Raw genomic sequence first — 21,789 nt, forward strand, 5'->3', positions numbered from 1 at the left:
CCGCTGCCTCCTGGTCCGGCCGCTATCACCTCCTGCCTGGACTTCTCCATCCAGTCGCCTCTTCAACGGGGCCCCCTTTTATTCGCCTCCCCGAATCCCATAAAGACCTGGTCTGTCTGGTTCACCGATGTTTCCCCAGCCCCCAGCACATAGTAGGTATCCACACCTTTTTTAGGAATTGGATCATGTTTACTTATATACTCTCATTAAAGGCATCCATGGTCCAACAATTAATTAAAAGAGCTCTGAAAGCTGTACGATGCAAAACAAATCTCCCCTTGCAACCGAGTTGCCTTAAAAAAAAGAACCCATTTCCTGAAATCTCACTAAATCTGGAGATTATCCGTGTTTTGTTTTGTTGTTTTTAAGATGTTATTTATTTATTTGACAGAGATAGAGACAGCCAGCGAGAGAGGGAACACAAGCAGGGGGAGTGGGAGAGGAAGAAGCAGGCTCACAGCGGAGGAGCCTGATGTGGGGCTCGATCCCATAATGCCAGGATCACGCCCTGAGCCGAAGGCAGACGCTTAACCGCTGTGCCACCCAGGTGCCCCCTGTGTTTTGTTTAATTCCACCTCTAGGCAAAGGAAGATGACTCGTCAGTTTTTTAATTTCAGTTTCTCGGATTACTCTTCTAGTTTAGCATCGTCTCATGTGTTGTTGCTGACACTTCTTTTATGGTTTGCCTTTGTGTGTATTGACCATTTTCCCCATTGAATTGTCAGTATTGGGTCCTCTGCCTTTCGTTACTGATTGGTAGGAGCTCTTTATTTAAGATAAATCTCGATCTATTGTCTCTTAGTTTGCATCTTTTTTTTTTCCTCATCCTGGCACTAATGTTTGAACATTTTTTACAGTCTCTTTGGTAGTCCAAGGTTGTTTATTTTGCCTTACATGTTCATTCGTGCATGTTTGTTGACTGAATAAGTGAGCGAGCACCTTTGGAGAAATGAGGCTGAGGAGCGCCATGATTTACAGAAGCCCTTTTCTGACACCTCAGGAGAGAAGGGTGGACCAGCCCCACTCAGTGATAAATGCTAAACTTTGTTAGTCACTTGCCGTGTGCCAAGCACGTCACACGCACACAGGTTGGTCCCAGGAGGTCTGGGATTTCTGTCCAGATCACAGAGCTCAGCATATAGTGCTGATAGATGCTCAAGAAATATTTGTTGGATTACTTCATCGAATGTTGACAGCACCCTAAAAGGGATGCCTTGTCACTTTTTTCCCATTTATGCTTTCATAAGAACATAACTGAGATATCTCACATATCATACATTTTACGCTTTTTTTTTAAGATTTTATTTATTTATTTGACAGAGATAGAGACAGCCAGCGAGAGAGGGAACACAAGCAGGGGGAGTGGGAGAGGATGAAGCAGGCTCATAGCGGAGGAGCCCAATGTGGGGCTCGATCCCATAACGCCGGGATCATGCCCTGAGCCGAAGGCAGACGCCCAACCACTGTGCCACCCAGGCGCCCCTGCATTTTACGCTTTTACTTATTTTTTTAAATTTATTTTTTAGTGATCCCTACACCCAGCGTGGGGCTCACACGACCCCAAGATCAAGAGTCCCATGCTCTTCCATCTGAGCCAGCCAGGCGCCCCCATTTTACCCTTTGAAAAATGGTTTTTAGCATGTTCACAGGGTCGTGGGACCGTCACTACAGTCAATTTCAGAATACTGTCATCACCCCCAAAAAGCCTATACCACTAGTAGGCGTTCCCCATCCCCCCACATTACTTTGCTAGGGTTCCTGTAACAAAAGCATCCCACGCTGTGTGGCTTGAACGACGGAGCCTGACTCCCGGGTCTGGAGGCCAGAAATCCAAGATTGAGGCATAGGGATGGTGCCTTCCGAGGCTGTGAGCGAGAATCTTCCAGGCTCTCCCCTAGCTTCTGGCAGCCGGCCTGCTGGCAGTAATCTCTGCTGTCCCTCGCTGTTGCACACGTCACCCTGATCTCTGCCTCTGTTCACATGGCCATCCCCCTATGTGCACGTCTGTGTCCGCCTCTCCCTGCTTCGTAAGGACACCAGTCCTACTGGTTTAAGACCCGCCCCGTGACTTTAGTTCCACTGGATTACTTCTGTGAAGACTCTGCCCCCAAATCAGGTCCCCTTCCGAGGTACTGGGGATGAGACTCCAAACGTATCTTTTTGGGGGGAAATGCAATCCAACCCATGACATTTCCCTTCCCCACTTCCTAATTTTTATTGTAAACTAGATCGTACAAAGGAAAGATGACACAAAACACAGCTGCCTCGTTGTAGTAATAACTAAGTGGTCACCCGGGGACCCACTGTCAGCGTGGGGACTTGTGCTCCTGCCTCTCGTCCCCACACCGTCCCCGGCCAACCACACCCTCTTTCTCAGGAGTCTTTGGAGACACTCACTACCTCCGCAAACCTCACGTCCTCAAGGCTGCCCCTGCACTGAGTCCTGCAATATCCCATGCCATGCCGCTTCTGGAAAACTCCACCCGATGCTAGTGTGAGAATGAAGTGGAAAAGACGGAAAACTTCTCAGGATGAAAATCTGACCTAGCGGACCCCCTGAGGGGTTCTCAGGAACCAGTCCCCAGGTCACACTTCGAGAACTTCTGGATAAACATATAATGCTTGGGGTGCTGGGGTGGCGCAGTCGTTAAGCGTCTGCCTTCAGCTCAGGGCGTTATCCCGGCGTTGTGGGATCGAGCCCCACATCAGGTTCCTCCGCTGGGAGCCTGCTTCTTCCTCTCCCACTCTCCCTGCTTGTGTTCCCTCTCTCGCTGGCTGTCTCTATCTCTGTCAAATAAGTAAATAAAATCTTAAAAAAAAAACATATAATGCTTACAACCGTGCTATGAGGTGTGTACTAGATAGAAATCTACCCCATTTTACAAAAGAAAAATACTGAGGCCCAGAAAGGTGAAGTTCCTTGCCCAGAGTCACACAGGAGTACGTGGCAGACCTGGGATTCGAACCTCAGCAAGCAGGCTCTTAGCCTTGACAAAATCTGTGTGTATGTAAGCATAACTTGATTGCGTAGCGTGAGTGCCCCTCTCAAGGCCTGGGATAGCATCTGCCCAGGCCACACAGCCAGGAAGTGGTGTCAGGAAATAGAAGCCACCACGGGGTGCCTGGGTGGCACAGCGGTTAAGCACCTGCCTTCGGCTCAGGGCGAGATCCCAGCGTTATGGGATCGAGCCCCACATCAGGCTCCTCCGCTGGGAGCCTGCTTCTTCCTCTCCCACTCCCCCCGCTTGTGTTCCCTCTCTCGCTGGCTGTCTCTATCTCTGTCAAATAAATAAATAAAATCTTTAAAAAAAAAAAAAAAGGAAATAGAAGCCACTGATCTGATCCTGAACCCCTACCCTGACACCCCATCAAGTCTCTCTGGGGACAAATAGGAAAATATTATTGGCTGAGAGACCAACATAACCAGGCTATATAGTCTCTCCATGCCTCAGTTTCCCTAGCTGTAAAATGGATTTAGTAATAGAGCCCAGCTCAGAACCTTGCTATGGAGAAAAGAATGCGCGGAACGTAAGTGATCCCTAAGCTGTTCACTGCGGTTCACACGAGCAGGTTGGGGGCACCTGGGGGGCTCAGATGGTTAAGCGTCTGGCTTCAGCTTCGTTCATAATCTCCAGGTCCTGGGATCCAGCCCCACATCGGGCTCCCAGCTCAGCAGGGAGCCTGCTTCTCCCTCTCCCTCTGCCTCTTCCCTGCTTGTGCTCTCTCTGTCTCTGTCTCTCTCTCTCTCTCAAATGAATAAATAAAATCTTTGGAAAAAAAAAAAAACATGAGCAGGTTGAAAAGGGTTGCTATCAGGGGCACCTGGCGGGCTCAGTCCATAGAGCATGCAACTTTTTTTTTTTTTAAGATTTTATTTATTTATTTGTCAGGCAGAGAGAGAGAGCACAAGCAGGGGGAGCAGCAGGCAGAGGGAAAAGCAGACTCCCCGCTGAGCAAGGAGCCTGATGCGGGGCTCCATCCCAGGACCCTGAGATCATGACCCGAGCCAAAGACACATGCTTAACCGACTGAGCATACAACTCTTGACCTTGAGGTCGCCATGCTGGGTATAGAGCTTACCTTAAAAAAAAAAAAAAAAAGTGTTCCTGTCTGCCAGTACACAGGACTGTTCAGAGGTGTGTGCCTCAGTTTCCCCAATCTGTCCAACTAGAGGCAGACCCGTGCCTGGTTGCCCAGGCCTCTCTGGCTGCCTGGCTCTCCTAAGACTCCGTCTTCATGCATTGCATTGGGGTCTCCTAGGAGGAGCTCAGATGTGAGGGTTCCCATCTTTGCACTGGTGGGGGGGAGGAGATAATGTTAGGAGTTAGTTGGACAGTTAGGTAGTCAGGCCCAGGGTCCCCAGTAAGAAAATATGGAAGTCGGGACAGCTAAGATAAAGCAGCACTGACATCCTGTTTTGCAGCTTAGACAGGACCACACTAGCACTGTGTTTTGCAGCCTTTGCAGAAATGACTTCTGCAAAACGTCCTAAAATAAAACAATCAACCACAGAGCGTTTGTCACTATCACGAGCAAGGGGCAGTTAAGACAGAAGCCCCCAGATGTCAGCCCCAAAAGACTATCCCCAGGTAAGCATTAACCTAATCCGTAGACAGATGGTAATCAAAGCCCTGATTGGCACCACTCAGCACACCCTGGTTGCTCAAGAGAGTTCGGCAAAAGAGCTCATAAAAGCCCCTAAACTTAGAAACTGCAGGGGCAACCCTCTCGGGCCCCCTCCCTCTCTGGGAGCTTTGTACTATATTGCTCAATAAACTTTGCTGCCCATCACTCTTTCTAGTCCACCTCTTCATTTTTGGAAGCTGCGTGACCAAGAACCTTGGGCACTAAAGGAATAGAAATCCTGTAGCAGTAACACCCCAGGATCCTGATCTCTGAAGGTCTTCCGACACCTGCGTCCCAGTCCCTGAGAGGGGGTAGGTCCGGACGCCCAAGCCTGGCCTTATAAGGGGGAGGGGGGTCTTGGGTGCAGGGGTCCCCTTCTTGTGGAGGGCATGCTCACACCCTGAAATTCTCTCCTGGGAAAGGAGGGTCTCGAACGTCTGGATTCGCATCCCCGGCGCGGGTACTGAAGGTTAAGTCTCCACCCCGACAGGGGGCTTGGGCTGGGTGCGTGGTTGCCCGCCTTGTCCCGAGGGGCTGCTGGAGCACGGGGTTCTCTTGGGGGAGGAAGGTGCTATTTCCTCCGTTTGGAGTATGGAGACTCCGGTGTTCCCCTCTCGAGATGGGGAAGCTCCAGCTCCGAGGTTCTCATTCTGGTGGGAGGGGGGCCGGACCCCCGAAGCTGCCGTGGGCGGAGAGGACTCGGGCACCGGGGAGGCTCAAGAGTTCCCTCGCCGGGAACCCCCTACCACAGCAAAGGCCGGAGAGGCTGGCGCGGGGCTGGACCGAGGGGGCGGAGACTAGGTGGGCGGGGCTCCGCAGACACCTCCCCCGCCTACCAGCGCGGTCCGCGCGTCTCCCAAGTCTGCGAGGCCGCGGTGGGCGCGGAGAACCGAGCGCCACAGCCCGCGCGCCCCGCCGAGCCCGGCCTGCCCCGGGGTCTATGGGGCCACCCCTCTGCGCCGCCCGGCCGGCCCCACGCCGCGCCCGGAGCCTGCCCCGCGGCCAGGTAAGGGCGCTGTGGGTCCTGCGGGTAGGGACGCCGGGAGGCGGGCAGGAGGGGACAGGGAACTCCTGGGTCCTGAAGAAACAGGGGGCCGCAACTCCAGTGTGCAGGGCGCTAGGGTATCAGGACGCCTGTATCCTGCGGTTGGGGGAAGGCGTACACGGATGTTTGGGTCCCGGAGAAATAGGGGGCTGGGTACCTGGACACCAAGGTCTAGGGCATCTGGGCACCTGGTTGGAGAGGCTTGGAGGCGGCCTGGCTCCTGGGGGCGGGGTGGGGGAGGGAATCCTTAATGCCTAGTCCCGGAGGAATGAAGACCTAATTGAACACGTTCCTGCTTCTGGAGGATCTGAATACCAGGACACCTGGGCCCCGAGTGTCGGGTCCATCCTGCAGGCGTCCTCTGGCTGATGCTCTGGCCACTGCGTCGGGGGCTGTGGCTCTCACGCCCGGGTCTCCGGGAAGGAAGTTGTGGTTGCGGAGATTTGGCGGCCGGGACACATGGCCACACCCCAAGGGCCTGGGGGGTGGTCCCTGAGCAGGGCATAGGGTGGGGTCCCTGCCCTCTGTCCCCCTTACCTCCTTAGCCCAGCCAGGGAAATGGGCGCACCGCGGATGCGGGCAAACGGACTCCTGGGATGGGCTAGGAGAGCGGATCCCCGGGACAGAGGGCTCTGGGGGCAGGAGCCGGGCGTGCCCGGGCCCCGGCGAGGCGCCTGCCCCCCGCCCGCCAGGCTTGGGCATGCTTGGCACGCAGCGCGCGGGCCGGTCGGATCCGTATGCGCGCCGCGTGCGCCTATTGGTATGCGGGAGCCGGCCCGGCGCGGGCGTGAGGCGGCCGCGCTGGCGGGCGGCGCGGGGGAGGCGGCGGCGGCAGCGGCGGAGCACGTCCGCGCCCCGAGCTTCACCTGGGGCCGGGCAGGGTGAGAACAGCGGGCTCCGTCCCGGGGCCTCCGGGGAGGGGAAACTGAGGCACCATCCAGCCCCAGCTCCTTGCTGGGACCCCGAACCCCGCACGGACCTCAGTTTCCCTAGAAGGTCTCCCGGGGGCCCCCTCGGGCACCGAGCGCTGCCTCTGGCTCCTTTCCGCGGCAGGAAACGCGGGTCTCGAGTCGCGCAGGCTGCTCTGAGCCCGCCTGAGCCCGCCCCCGCGGAGATGGCGGCCCCCTACCCCAGCAGTGGCGGCGGAGGCGAGGTCAAGTGCGGGGGAGGTCGTGGCCGCAGCGTCCCGTGGGACTTTCTGCCTGGGCTGGTGGTCAAGGCCCCGCCCGGACCCTGGTGAGCAAAGCCCCGCCCCCCGAGCCGTGGCCCCGCCCCCAAAGGCGTCCTGGGAGAATTCACACTCAGCTTGCTGCCCCGCCCTCTGGAGCTAGAATTTCTTACCCAGAGTAGCTCAACCTTTGTTCTACAAACAACCCCGACCGTGTTCCGTTCCCACCCCCCTTCCTCAGAGTTAATACTCCACATTTAATTTCTCCCCTCTTCCTCCTCCTTCCCCCAGAATTTATTTACACCCCAGGTTGTGTCCCCACGGCCGGGTGTAGAATTCACACGCAGGTTCTGCCCCCACCTCCAGTGTTGAATCCACTTCCCACGTCCCGCCCGGCTCCGAGGCCCCGAGGGCGGGGCTTCCCTAGGCCGTGGACCCCTGCGCGGCCCCGCTGACGCCCCCTCCGCGCCGTCCGCCCAGCCTGCAGGCGCAGCGCAAGGAGAAGTCCCGGAACGCGGCGCGCTCGCGGCGCGGAAAGGAGAACCTGGAGTTCTTCGAGCTGGCCAAGCTGCTCCCGCTGCCTGGAGCCATCTCGAGCCAGCTGGACAAGGCGTCCATCGTGCGCCTCAGCGTCACCTACCTCCGCCTGCGCCGCTTCGCAGCCCTCGGGGCGCCGCCCTGGGGACTGCGAGCCGCGGGGCCACCGGCCGGCCTCGGTGAGTGCGCATGCGCGGGGTGCGGGGGTCCCAGTGCGGTCTCCGGCCAGGCGGCGGGCATGTGAGGTGCCCGCCAGCCCTTGCCCAGTTCCTTGGCCGAGAGGGAGCACGGGGTTGGGAGTCATCCAGACCTTTTGTGTGCCCCAACCGGGTGGCTTCTAGTCTCCAAGCCTCAGTGTGCTCATCTGTAAAACGGGCACACGTGGTAGGGATGATTTCATGAATTCTGGCCCGACCAAGGGCCCCGGGAGCACCAGGGATCCGACCACTAGCCAATGCTGTTATTTTTATTAGGGGAGATGAATCGTTATTATCACAAAGAAGGCCCGCAGCTCCATGGGCAGGACAGAGGGGGAGCCAGCCTGGGCCTCCCCGTCCACTCCTGGGCAAGAAACCCCCTCACTCAGACTTGAGGGGCCCCAGGGGTGAGCACAAGGACTCTGGAGTCTGAATTCCCAGTTTGGGAAAGCGGGAGGGAGACAGTAGAACGTCGCGGGGGAGATGGAGAGCTTCAGAAAGGCTCTCCTGGGTCCCTGTCCCCACTCGGCCGCCCCCCAGCGTTGTGACCCCAGGCAGGCCGCCTGACCTCTCTGTGCCTCGCCCGTGAAATGGGAATCCTGATGAAGGTCCACAAGCACACCCAGGGGGCTGAGATGAAAATCAACGAGGTAACGCGTGTAAAGACCCACGTGCCATCAATATCTCTTAGTTTCAGTGGCGACCTTGCAGAGCTGTTGGGGCCTGTGGTTTATTAAGCAGCTACTGTTCTGAGCCCTCAGGGTCCGGCAGAACACAGACTTGATGAAAGCCCCCCTTGGACAGGCTGACATCCTAGTAGCCAAGACTCAATCACGAAATAGAGAAATGTAATCTACATTATGTAAAAATATAGAAAAGGTGAAACACAGAGATCGCTAGCTAGCCACTTTTATTATAATTCAACTTTATTATTGATAGATCCATGGGGGTGTTGTGTTACTGTTGTTACTTCTGTTTGACGGATTATTCTCTCAACGGTGAGCAGTGAATCGTGTTAATCCGAGGTCGCAGGTGACTGGGCGCCGGGCACCCCAGGCTGCACTCCCCCCCAGAGGAACGGGTGTCCTTAGGGTGAGGTTGGAGGGGCTCCAATTCCCCTCCTGCCCCGGTCCCAGGGGAGGAGGGGGGGGAGAGAAAATAGCATTGATTAAGCTCGCAATAAATCACCATTTAAATTTAAATAATCCGGCTTCCCAGGCGGTAATTAGGCGAATTGACTGGCGCCGAGAGAATGCGGCATTAGCGCCGCTGATTACTGTCATTACCGCGAACAACATGTGTGCCGGCGGGGGATAAACATCTTGTCTATTGTCCCGAACGCGGGAGAGAAAGGAAGGGAGGGGGTGCCGAGAGAGCCCCTCGGCGGCCCCCCCCCCCCCCCCCCCACTGCCTGGCTGGGCACTTGAAGGGGACGGGAGCCCGCTGAGGACATGGCCCTGAGGGGGCAGACCGTGGACTTCACCGCCGCCCCCAGCCTCTACTCCCGGGAGGCACCCCCCGCACCCCCGGCCCAGGACAGTGTGTGCTGGAGGTTCTGCGTAGACTCCCTCCTGTATCCCCAAAAGTAGGAATTTGGAGGCGTCTCCTGCTTCACAGGGTCCCCAGCAAGAGGTCAAGTGCCTGCTTCCATAGTTCCCCCCAGGGGAAACTGAGGACAGCATCTTAGCTAGTCAGAGAGCAAAGCAGGGTGCATCCCACTCTCTGAAGGGGAGGTGCTCCCCTGTCCCCCTCAATTATAGCAAACATGTCCAATGCATGTCGGACTGTGTTGAGCACTGTATACGAATAATACGCAAAACAACCCCCAAAAAACAAAAACCCCCAAAACAACCCCCCCAAAAAATTGCTTAATCCTCTCAAAAAACATCCGGAGGAAAGCGGTGTTGATTCCCATTTTATAGAAGTGGAAACTGAGCCCCAGAGAGGTGAAGCTGTTTGTGCAAGGTCTCATCAGCCAAGCCTGGGCCCAGCCGAGATTCCAGCTGGCTTCCGAGGGCACCTTCTCAGCCTCCAGACTTGGCCCGTTCGCAGGTCTCTGGGGACCTTGCAGGTCCCGGTCTCCCTCTGGGCCTTGGTCTGCCGTCTGTAAAACAGCACAATGGATATTGAAGTCTGGCCCAGGACCTCTGAGTCCAGGGAGGAGACAGCCTGGGTCTTGCATCAGTGGTCAGCATTCATTCAACACCCGCTGAACGCCTTCCCTGTGTCAGGCCCTGTTCCGGGGACACCCCAGGGAACAGGACAAAGTCTCTGACCTCAAGCGTGGTCCTACAAATCCTTCATGGTAGGCCCACTGCCCCCCACCTCTCTGATCTCATTTTTCTACCCCTCTCACCTCTTCAGCTCCCTCCCACCCCCTGACACACACACACACACAGGTTACCTTGCCGTTCTTCAGAGAAACACGTTCCCACCTCAGGGCCTTTGCACTTGCTGTGCCCTCCCGCAGGAATTCCCTTCCCTCCAAATGTCAGCTCTTCAGGAAGTCCTTCCCTAACTACTCTGTGAACACTGACAACACCCCTGCCCCCAGCACTCCCTGCCTCCCTTTCCCGGCTTATTTCTTTCCAAAGCACCTATTGTCATCCCACACTAGTTCTGGCTCTTGTTCAATGTGTCTCTCCCCCATGACACCTTGTTCCCTGAGCCTAGAACAGTACCTGGGGCACTGTAAGGGCTTGCGAAGTACTTGTTGGGTAACTGGAACAGAGTGAGGAGAGGAGGGTTGACATTTTCATTCACAGATCAGGCACAGCCTCTCTGAGGAAGGGACCTTTGAGCGGAGACTGGAAGGAGGTGAGGAAGCAAACCTTGAGAAAAGCTGGAAGAAAAGTCTAGGCCCAGCGAGTAAGTGCAAAGGCCCTGAGGCAGGCAGGAATCAGCTTGCCGGGTGCAGGCCACAATGAGGCCAAGGCATCCAGAGAGGAGTAGGTGAGGCAGGGAGTGGACGGCAGGGACCAGGTCCTGCAGGGCCTTGTGGGCCTTGCTGGGGACTTTGGCTGTTAGCCCAAGTGGGATGGGAGCCGGAGGTGGAGAGTGTGAGGGTAGAAGCAGGGAGCCCAGTGAGGAGGTGAGTGCAAAGGCCCTCAGGCCTGCCCCCAGGGAGCCAGGCTTCCCTCTCCCGACTAGACTAGCGAATCTCTCTGGGGCCAGTTGAGAACAGGAGGTGACCAGACCCCTAAGACCTGGGAGCAGCTTCTCCCCTCCGCCTCTCAGTCCCAGCTCTGTGATGACAACTGGGACAGTTTTCCTTCTCGAGCAGTCGGGCTCCAATGAGAAACGCAGCAAATGTTTGTTGAATGAGTGAGTGATGGTTGGGGGTTTGGACGTGAGGAGGGGGCAGATCTGAGTGCAGTAAAGAGCCGCTTGTGGAATTTGGGGGACAGAGGAGTTGAGGCATTGGCGGGGAGAGGCGGGAACTCAGGGGGAGGAGTCTGGGGAATTGGGTTTGGGGAGGAGGCGGTGGGGGGTGATAAGACACATCAGTCAGTGAGGGGGACCGACCCCAAAGCTCCCGTCCCAACGGGGGAACAGCAAGCCCTCCCCCTGCGCACCCCCCATCCGACATGCCCATTAAGGCTGTTAATTGCAGCCGTTCAGTCTGACCTGGGCTGATCCTGTGAGCGGGAAAATGAAGGAATTAGCAAAAATGACAGGGGAAAATTGCGACAATTAGCAGGCAGCATTGTTCCTGCCTGTCACCCGGCTGGTTCGCGCTGCATCTCGGGGGAGGGGTCCCCATCACCCCCCCCCATTTATTGTTCCTGGAGCTTCAGCCAGGGGTGGGAAAAGGGTGCGAACAGCAAGAGGTGCTCCTGGGAGAAGGAGGCGTGGCCAAGACGTGGGGGGGCTGGGGGCGGGCGGGGGGGGGCGCGGGGGCGGGGTTTGGCCGCCTGGTGTTTTGATGGTCTGGAAATAACAATAGTAATCACACTATTAATACTAATCCCGGCTCTGCGTCTGGGAGCACCTGGCGTGTGCCAGGCGGGTGCTGGGCCCTTTCTGTTCCTTAAGCTGACTGAATGCTCAACCAGCCGGTGAGGTCAGTGCTCTTTGCAAAGCCACTTGACAGAGGAGGAAACTGAGGCACAGAGAGGTGAAGGGACTGGCCCCAGGGCACACAGCCACGGAGGGCCAGCCCTGGGGCTTGGCACCAGACCTGGTGACCTTCAAGGTCACTGAGTCCCCTGGCTCCCCAATCCGGACATAGGGCCCCTTGGGAGGTGGTTCTCTGCAGGGTCAGGGAGACGGTCCTGGGTGGGAACAGGCTCCGACCCCCCCACCCCCCACCCCTGCTCCTGCCTGTTGGGAGCTGGGTCAGGGGGCTGGGTCTCTCTTTGCCCTTGGTCTCATTTGCCGTGTCCTTCTGTCACCGTCTTTCTCTGTATGTCTCTGGGCATCTCCTGTCTGTTCTCTCCATCTTTTTACATCTCTCAGTCTTCATCTGTCTCTGAATTTCTCTGTGTCTACATATGTCTGTCCCTATCTCTTTTAAAACATTTTTTTAAGATTTATTTATTTGAGGGCATCTGGGTGGCTCTGTTCATTATGCATCTGTCTTCAGCTTAGGTCATGATTCCAGGGTCCTGGGATCGAGTCCCGTGTCAGGCTCTCTGCTCAGCGGGGAGCCTGCTTCTCCCTCTCCCTCTTCTGCTCCCCGCTCCCCCCACTTGTGCTCTTTGCTCTCTCTGCCAAATAAATAAAATCTTACAAAGAAATAAAAGATTTATTTGAGAGAGGGAGCAGGGGGGAGGAGCAGAGGGAGAGGGTAAGAGAATCCCAAGCAGATTCCCCTCTGAGCTCAGAGCCCCATGAGGGACTCAATCTCATGACCCTGAGATCATGACCTGAGCCAAAATCAAGTTGGATGCAGGGCCCCTGGGTGGCTCAGTTGGTTACGCATTTGACTCTTGATCCCAGCTCAGGTCTCGATCTCAGGGCTGTGAGTTCAAGCCCTGAAGTGGGCTCCACACCGGGCATGGAGCCTACTTAAATTAAAAAAAAATAAATAAATAAAGTGTACAATTCAGTGGCACTCAGTCCAGTCACAGGGTTGTGCAACCATCATTCTATCTAGTTCCAGAACATTTTCATTGCCCCCCCCAAAAAAACCTGTCCGCATTAGCAGACACTCCCCCCCCCATCCACCAGTCTGCTTCCTGTCCCTATGGATTTGCCTGCTCTGGACAAGTCATAGAAACGGAATCACACAGTGTGGGTCCTCTTGTGTCTTGCGTAATGTTTTCACATTTTTTAAAAGTAGGCTCCACACTCAGTGTGGGGCTCAAACTCATGGCCCTGAGATCAAGGGTCCCATGCTCCCCCAGCTGGCCAGGCACCCCCCCATAATGTTTTCAGAGTCCGTCCGCATTAGAGCACGTGTCCCCGCTTCGTTCATTTTTCCTGGCTGAATAATATTCCGTGGTAGGAATAGAGCACGTTTTATTTATCTGTCCGTCAGTTCATGGACTTCTGAGGTGTTTTCACCCTTTGGCTGTTAGGAGTCATGCTGCTGTGAGCGTCCGTGTACGAGTGTTTGTTGGAACTCCTGTTCCCAGTCCTTTGGGGGTATACACCTAGGAGAGGAATTGCTGGGTTATGTGGCAGGTGATTCTATGTGTGGCTTTTTTTTTTTTTAAGATTTTATTTATTTATTTGAGAGAGAGAGCACTAGAGAGAGAGCAAGAACGAGTGAGGGTCCGAAGAAGAGGGAGAAGCAGGCTCCCCGCTGAGCAGGGAGCCTGACGCAAGGCTCGATCCCCGGACCTGGCGATCATGACCTGAGCCAAAGGCAGACGCATAACCAGTGAGCCACCCAGGTGCCCCCTCTATGTGACTTATTGAGGAACCTCCATACTGTTTTCCAGAGTGGCTGCGTCATTTTCCACTCTCACCAGCAATGCACAGATTCCGACATCTCCACATCCTCGCCAGCATTTCTCTTTGATTTCTAGTCATCCTAGTGGGTGTGAGGTGACATCTCACTGGGGTCTTGGTTTATTATTATTATTTTTTAAGATTTTATTTTTAAGGAATCTCTACACCCTATGCAGGGCTCAAACTCACGACCCTGCGATCAAGCCACCGGCTTGACCGACTACCGGGCGCTCCTGTTTGTCCTTTTTCCGTCCAGTTCAATGTCCTTCTGTCTTTCTCGATTCCTTTATACCCCTCTGTATGTCTCTCTGTCCATCTGCTGGTCTGTCTGGCGTCTTTGTCTCTCAATATCTGTTTCTCTGGCTCTGTCTTCCCTTCAGTCTCCTCTCTGTCCCATTCCCATCCTTCACGGCACTGGCGCATGAGATAATTCTTTATTAGTTTCTTGCAAGTTGTGTGTTCGCCCCTGGCCTGGGTGCCTCCGTGAGGGGAGGAGCGGGCTGTCGGGGGCACCTCTGTGCCCCCAGCACAGGGCCTGCTGCACAGCTGGAGCTCAGGGAGACTTTCTGAATGAACAGGGGGATGGACGGCTCCCCACTTCCTCTGCTGTCTCTCTGTCTCTGTGCGTCTCAGCCCGCTTGGGCCCCTTCCACCCCTCCCCACGAGCCCAAGTTCGATGGCTCCAGGACTGGGGGAAGAGAGGGAGATCTGTAGTCTGGGGGCCTACCAACAGGCCCCGGCCTCACCCCTCCCTGTGTCCGCAGCCCCAGGCCACAGGGGCCCCGTGGCATTGGTCTCTGAAGTCTTCGAGCAGCACCTGGGAGGACACATCTTGCAGGTGAGGCCCCCGCCCTGCCTGCTGCTCCTTGCTGCCACCTGGTGGCCACCTCCGGAGAGCAGCACGCTTTTCTCCAGCATCCATCCCGTGGGAGCATCAGGACCGGGCTCCCTCCTCCTGCCTGCCCTTTCCCACGGCCACAGAAGCATCTCCCCCGCCCCCCCCCCAGATTAATCCATCCTAGGTGGAGATCCAGATTTCAGAATCTCTGAACACTTACCTGCTGGACAGACAGATGCCCAGCCCTCCTCTCCCCTCTCCCTATTTCTCCCCACTCTAGTCGCTGGATGGCTTCGTGTTTGCCTTGAACCAGGAAGGGAAGTTCCTCTACATCTCCGAGACCGTCTCCATTTATCTGGGTCTCTCACAGGTAAGGGGCCCGCGGCAGGCTGCCTAGACTGGCTCAGCCGCTTGCTGGCCATTGCATGCATGCCCTCCCTCTCTCTCCTGGCCTCACCATCCCAGCCTGAAAAGTGAACCAGATCCATGGTTCTCAAAGCGCACCCCTGGGAGCCCCGGGAGGCTCCACCTGACAGGCGGAAGGGAGGGTTATGAAAGTAACAGGTCAGTTTGCTGAAAGCAGATCAGCAGAAAGATCCATTTGTCGATGGGCGTTTGCCAAATGCGCCATATTTGCCCAAACTTGCTTTTTCTTAACAATTGTAAAGAATTGCAGCCATTTGTATTGGGAGGGCTTGGGTTTTGCCAACTTTGGAAGATTTTCTGTGGTGTTTCAGTGAACTGGCTTGCGTTTTGTCTTTATTTCCGCCAGCTGTTTCTGCCCCAGCTCCTGCAGCTGGCACTGAGAGCTAAAAGCAGAAACCGAAAACCCCCATCCCTGGGGGGCCTGGCTCCTGGTGGCATTCCTAGGCCTCCCCAATCCATTCAGCACAAATTGCTATCCTCTCATCACTTTGACAAAGGTTTTACCAAATGGTAAATTTAGAAAAACCCCGTGCTCGGTGTTTGGCCTTTGTGAGCACCTTTTCAGTGCGTTGTTGGAGATGCCTGGAGGAGGAAGACCCTGGAGATGGGGAATATGGACAAGAGGAATAGGGGGAGGAAGAATGGAGGAAAGGCTTGCAGCTGGTGCAGGGAAGGGTTGGAGGAGGAGGAGTTCAGAGGCATGAGGGACAGAGAGAAGCATGTGATCCCAAACTCAGGGGCATTGGGAGCACTGGGAGGTTTCTGAGGGGTGGGGGATGGTCGGATGAGTAACTTAGTAGGGGTATTTGAGTGGATACTGAAAGCCGGAAGAGCAGGGAGGATGCTGGGGCAGGCACACGGGGGGGGGGGGGAAAAGATGGGGACCTGGACTGGGGGAGGTGTAGAGCAAAGGGGGACTGCTTTGAGAAATTTGGGGGTGAACTGAATGGTAATCTGTCTGAAAAGTTCTAACTCTTTAAAGAGTGCAAAAACCACTGCTTGTATCCTGATCTCCATGGCTGCTGGGATATTCTGTGATTCGTGTCGGGGCCCAGTTGTTTGCTGTGTGCGGTGGGAGTTGGGCAAATGGAGACTATGAGAAGCAGGCTTCTTTTAGAGTAAGCAGGTGCAGAAAATCCCTAATGATAACCGGGTTTGAGTGAGAAGGCTTAAGAGTCTAAGTTTGTATCTCCTTTAAAAAAGGTTAAAAAGTGGGGGGGGGGAGAAAAAAGGAAAAAAAGGGTTAAAAGTTTAAAAAGAAATTCTAGTAAAAACACAAAAGTGGCTTGAAGTACGCCTGCCACGTAGGCGAGTGAGTCTGAGGCTGAATCCCCGGCGAGTGACTGCGCGCGCATCTTACCCGCCCTCTGCGGTCCCCTCTTCCGCCGGCAGGTGGAGCTGACGGGTAGCAGCGTCTTCGACTACATCCATCCCGGAGACCACTCCGAGGTGCTGGAGCAACTGGGGCTCCGGGCCCCGACCCCCGGGCCCCCCACCCCGCCCTCCGTTCCCTCCTCTTCCTCCTCCTCGTCTTCCTCCTCGCTTGCGGATACCCCTGAGATCGGTAATTCCAAGGGCCCCCGAAGAATGCGGCCTAGGGTAGGTCAGGGACACCTGGTACACGGTATCCAGCCATGTGTTCTTTAAACAAAAACCACTCTCTTTCGAGCTGCGCAAAGCAAATTTTTGTAAAATGATCAGAGGCTAAACCGAGGCAACAAGACTCGGCTCCCTGAGATTTGTAAGCTGCCTAAGAGTGCCTGGCTCCCCAAGATTTGAGCTTTAGAAAGACCCCTCTGGCCACCAAGTGGAGATGGGTGCCTGTGGGTGACAGCTGGAACCCGGCTTTGGTAATAATCAGCACGCGCTCACTGGGCTTCACAGGTGCACAATCTCACTGAATCCTAATCACAACCCCACAGGCAGGAACTATCATGATCTTCATCTGGCACAGGTGGAAACTGAGGCACAGCACAGAGAGGTTAAGTTAATTGCCCCAGGTCACACAGCTGTCAGTGGTTGATCTGGACTCCAGCCCAGGTTTGTCTGGCTCAGCATCTGTGCTTCCAGGCCTTCTCTCCAGTGGAAATTTCCACTCCATGTGGGAGAGGGAGGGGGTTGGGAGATTACCCTGAAAGTTCCTTTTAGCTCTGAGATGTTGGGGGCCTAGAGGTTAACTTTCCTGTAAGTAGGATTTTCTTATATTGGGTTTGCTTAATACGAAAAGCATCTGAGCTATCAGTAGAGCTTGCAAGCTTGGGAGATGTTTGTGACACACACAAGGGTCCACTGGGGAGTGGGATTATGTTTGCACCAAAGATGAAGGCACAGGTTCGTCTGGGTGTGGGCAGTTGTAAGACTATCACGAGATTTATAGAGCAATCTCTGTTTGTGGGTCTTACTGCTCTGTGCTGGGGAGGGCTGGGGACAGAGTGATGACAGCAGCCCCAGCCCTACCCCTGGGCTCACAGTCCAGGTGGGCAAGACTGACCAGTCCCTTGAGAATGAGGATGCAGAGTGGTCAGGGCTGGGGTGGGAGACCCCAGAGGGACGCCTGACCCAGCCTGGAGGTCAGGGAGGGCTTCCTGGAGGAAGAGCTGTCCCACCTGAGACCTGGAGTTTGTAGCTAGAGATGGTGTCAGCGGGAGACAGTTCTTGCCAAAGTTTTAGGCCCAGATGAGGAGCTGGGCTTTATCCCAAGGGTCCTAGGGAGCCATAGCAGTTTCAGGACAGGGAGGGACCGGGTTATATTTGAGCTTTAGAAAGACAGGGCTGGCTGCCGCTCAGACGGGAGGTTGGTATACGACTTCAGTGAGGTTGTGTAACCATTAGGCTGTGGCCGTGACCCTGTCTGGCTAGCTGTACCGGGGGGCCCATGTGTGTTTCTGTCTCAGGACCCCAGAACCTTCCTTCACTCTCCACCCCAGAGGCCAGCGCCGCCGAGGTGCCTCCCTTCTCCCGGGTCCAAGAGCGCTCCTTCTTCATCCGCATGAAATCTACCCTCACCAAGAGGGGGCTGCACGTCAAGGCCTCGGGGTACAAGGTGAGTACCCTTCTGACGCTGGAGTCCCCTCGCCCACCTGGGGGAGAGCTCCCGCATTCCCGCCAGCTCTGTCCTCGAGCCCTGGCCCCTGTGGGTGCCAGCCGCAGCTGGCCGGGTCATGGTCCTTCTGCCCGTGTCCCCTACCCACCCCCCCACCCCCCGGCCTCGCCAGGCCTCTCCTGCAACCCTGCCTGCCGCCTCCAGGTCATCCACGTCACGGGGCGCCTTCGGGCCCGCTCCCTGGGCCTTGTGGCTCTGGGCCACACGTTGCCCCCGGCCCCACTGGCTGAGCTGCCGCTCCACGGACATATGATCGTCTTCCGTCTCAGCCTGGGTCTCACCATCCTTGCCTGTGAGAGCAGGTACCGGGGTTGGGGGCCGAGGCGGGCGGATGGGGCCACGCGGGAGAGCTGGGGCTGCGGGCAGTCAGAGCCGTGCCGGGGAGCCCCGGGGGCGGAAGAGCGGAGAGGGCGGAGGTACTGGAAGGAGGCGGCCGGGGCGGGGCCTGTGGGACAGGGGCGGGGTTTGCCCTAGCCCCGCCCCTTCTGCGGAGCCCCTCCCCTGCCGGACCCTCTTTGTCTCCCCGCCTCTCCTCTGTCTCCTGCCCCACGCAGTGGGGAAAATTAAACGGTGAAATCGTCCCCGTGCTCTGAGCGTCTTCGGGGTGCGTGCCACCTGCCTGAACGCCCATGGCCACCCTAGGAGGGACACTAGTATTACACTCATTTGACCAAGGGTTAAACTGAGGCCCAGAGCACTCCAGCATGGGGTTTTATACCCTGGTGATTCCAGAACCAACCCTGCCTCTTGTCCTCCACCCCCTGGTCTCAGACCCCTTCTCACCTCCTCCCTGTGTCACCCGCTGCCCTCAGAGTCAGCGACCACATGGACCTGGGGCCCTCAGAGCTCGTGGGTCGCAGCTGCTACCAGTTTGTCCACGGACAGGACGCGGCCAGGATCCGCCAGAGCCACCTGGACCGTGAGAAGCCCTGTCTCCCAGCACCCCTGGCCTGAGTGCCCCCATGCCCTGCACCCTGAGCCACAGCTCAGACGTGGGGTGGGAGGAAAGGGGCTGTGATGTCTCTCTGACCCCCCTTAAAAATCCAGAAGGCCCCCCGTGCCCGGTTAGAGCTCAGTCCTTCTGACTCGCTCTCTCTCCATCTCCTTCTCTGTATCTTTGCCCTTGTCTCCTCCCTACCGTCACCCTCTCTGTCCCTGTCCTTCTCTCTCGCCCCATCTTCCGGTCTGCCTGTCTCTGTCTCGGCCCACCCCCGGGCTGGGCCCAGTGCTGGACAAGGGGCAGGTGATGACCGGTTACTACCGTTGGCTGCAGCGGGCTGGGGGCTTCGTGTGGCTGCAGTCCGTGGCCACCGTCGCCGTGAGTGGGAAGAGCCCCGGGGAGCGCCACGTGCTCTGGGTCAGCTACGTGCTCAGGTGAGGGCTGTACCCCGTGCCCCACAGGGGGCTCAGAACCCCTCTCCTCTTGGGGGGGGGGGCTTCTCAAAGAGGACAAGCCCAGAAGGGTTTGAAAACAGGAAGGGGACAGGGGGACAGTGAGAGGAAAGGCCCAGGGGTGGGGTGACCTTGCTTGTGGGGGGCAGAGAGGAGTGAGGAGGCAGCTTTGAAGTGCCCTCAGCCCCAGGCAGAGGGTCTGGACTTGATTCTGGGACACGGGGGAGCCATGGCAGGGTTTAAGGCTGGAGAGGGTCACGGTCACGTCTGCTTTGTGGAAAGACCCCTCTGGCTGCTTTGAGGGACTTCGCGGGACACGACAGGGGCAGGTCCCGGGGCAGATCTGGGACATGACGGGCAGTGCGGGTGGCGGAGGGGAGGTGGCTTCTCACACCCGTGTCTCTGGCTTTGTTGGGCCTGGACTGGGGCTCCTGAGAGGAGCAGCAGTCTGAAAGGAAGGTGCTGGAGGGAGATGAGCTTGAGGTGCCCAGGGGACGCCCAGGTGGTGACATCCAGGGGGGCTGCCCAGGTCTGGCCTCGGGAGCCAGGGCTAAGCTGGGCTAGAACCCAGCTTGGAGTCTGGGGTTCCAGGGATGAGCCCTAAGTACCATGGGGTGGGGGCTCTACCCCACCTGTCTTGTCCCCAGCCAAGCCGAGGGTGGCCAGACCCCTCTGGATGCCTTCCAGCTTCCGGCCAGCGTGGCCTGTGAGGACGCATCCAGCCCCGAGCCAGAGCCCACAGGTGAGCCCCACCTCCCACCTCACCCTGGGAAGCTCAAAGGAAAGGGGTCTCTGGGACCCGAGCTCTCCAGTCTGGAAGCCTCTGGCCACGTGTGGTGACTGATGTTAAACTAAAAATGAAAGACTGACTTTCTCGGTCACCGTTACCACATTTCAAGGACTCAGTAGTCTCATGTGGCCAGTGGCGAAGGCCCTGGGCCACCCAGGTATGGAACGTCATCAAGGTAGTTCTGTTGGACCACACGGGTCTAGACCAGGGTTCGACAGCCTCCCCTCTACTGGTATCTGGGGCCAGATCATTCTTGGCTTTGGGGGCTATCCTGTGAGTTGTAGGGTGTTTAGCGGAATCCCCAGCCTCCACCCTAGCTGTGGCAACCAAAAATGTCTCCAGACTGCCACATGTCCCCTTGGGGAGAAAATGGCCCCACAGGTCCTGACCCCTGAGCTCAGCTTCATTTCACAGATGGGAAGATTGAGGGCTGCGGACGCACAAACCAGCGCCCTTCATATCTCCCTCTTCCAGAGCCAGAGCCTCCAGTGGAAGGGAAGCAGGCTGCCCCCCTAGACAAGGATGAGGCCCCCCGGAGCCGGGGCAAACGCATCAAAGTGGAGCCTGGCCCAGGGGAGGCTAAAGACCCGGAGGACAGTGGGGACGAGGAGCCGTCTAGCCACCCGGCCCTGCCACGGCCCGAGTTTACTTCTGTCATCCGGGCAGGGGCCCTGAAGCAGGACCTGGTGCGGCCCTGGGGCCTGGGGCCTCCCGGGGACCCCCCACCTTCCCTCCTCCACGCGGGCTTCCTGCCCCCCGTCGTGCGGGGCCTCTGCACGCCTGGCACCATCCGCTACGGTCCCGCGGAGCTGGGCCTCATGTACCCGCACCTGCAGAGGCTGGGCCCGGGCCCCGCTCTCCCCGAGGCCTTCTACCCCACCCTGGGCCTGTCGTACCCGGGGCCCACGGGCACCAGGGTGCAGCGGAAGGGGGACTGAGGACTGGAGGGCTGCCTACAGAGCCGGACCCTGAGGGACGGGTGGGGCCCCGAGGGCACTGCCGTAGCAGTGTCGGCAGCCCAGAAAATTAAACACCTTCTCCCCCTCTGTGGCTCGGTCTCCGGGAGCCTCGGGGCTCCTCTCCTTCTCTTTCTCCTTCTTGGTTACCTCCACCTGCCTCGGCTGGCTCCCACGCCCGCCCTTTCCCCTGCCCTCCCCGTCACAGGAACCACCACTGGGAACATGGAGCGGGCGAAGGGTCAGGTTTTAATGTCCCGGTCCTCGGCCCCGGCCGGCCAGCGCCCGGCCACTCCCTGTGGCCCAGCCACTCACTCTGGCGGTGGCCGGCCTGCTTCATCGGGGCCTTCGGCAGCCGCTGTCCCGTCGTCCTCGGGCACCAGTTCCACATCCAGCTCCAGCTGACCCATGTAGAGCCCGACGGCACAAGCCCAGAGCAGGCCTACAGCCAGCACGGCCCCGACGCTCGCCGCCGCGCCCCCCAGCGACAGCTGCATGGGTCCCCGCAGCGCCGCCAGGCCCACCACATAGGAGCCGCCGCCCCACACCACGCACAGGCCGCCCAGCAGGAAGAAGCCTGTGAGGGGGAGAGGGTGGGAGGCTGCAGTCAACAGGAGGGAGGGCCTGAGCTCCCGAGCCGGGACTGCCTGCAGGGGGGTGGCTGGAGGCCCGGGTCTGGGAGCCCGATGACCCGGGGACCAAGGTGGCTCAGGAGACTGAGGGGGAGTTAGCAGATCGGGCAAACCTAAGGTCAGGGTAGGGGTCAGTACAGAGCCAAGCTCAGGGGCATGAGGTGTCGGGCGGGGGGGGGGG

General features: G+C 57.4%; 2 protein-coding genes across 3 annotated transcripts in view; one reads left to right on the top strand and one right to left on the bottom strand.

The window, feature by feature from the left end:
• Positions 1-5,521: 5,521 nt before the first annotated feature.
• Positions 5,522-21,070, top strand: NPAS1 (neuronal PAS domain protein 1). Of its 2 annotated transcripts, none has more exons than XM_040634210.1 (12): positions 5,522-5,632; positions 6,725-6,907; positions 7,320-7,555; positions 14,236-14,309; positions 14,590-14,679; positions 16,128-16,299; positions 17,630-17,778; positions 17,983-18,140; positions 18,651-18,757; positions 19,065-19,212; positions 19,878-19,972; positions 20,495-21,070. In XM_040634210.1, the coding sequence occupies exons 2-12, from the start codon at positions 6,786-6,788 to the stop codon at positions 20,956-20,958; spliced, it is 1,815 nt and encodes a 604-aa protein (XP_040490144.1). In that variant the 5' UTR covers positions 5,522-5,632; positions 6,725-6,785; the 3' UTR covers positions 20,959-21,070. The 2 variants fall into 2 exon arrangements, with proteins under 2 accessions (XP_040490144.1, XP_040490145.1); XM_040634211.1 differs by having other exon boundaries at positions 17,663-17,778.
• A 136-nt stretch (positions 21,071-21,206) lies between these two features.
• Positions 21,207-21,789, bottom strand: part of TMEM160 (transmembrane protein 160) — a 3,529-nt gene continuing 2,946 nt past the window's right edge. The window contains exon 3 of the mRNA XM_040634212.1: positions 21,207-21,553. Coding sequence (XP_040490146.1) covers positions 21,288-21,553 — 266 coding nt within the window. The 3' untranslated portion in view covers positions 21,207-21,287. The remainder of the gene's footprint in view (positions 21,554-21,789) is intronic.

Source organism: Ursus maritimus, unplaced genomic scaffold (genome assembly GCF_017311325.1).
Source record: "Ursus maritimus isolate PB19 unplaced genomic scaffold, ASM1731132v1 scaffold_19, whole genome shotgun sequence".
Taxonomy (NCBI): Eukaryota; Metazoa; Chordata; class Mammalia; order Carnivora; family Ursidae; genus Ursus; species Ursus maritimus.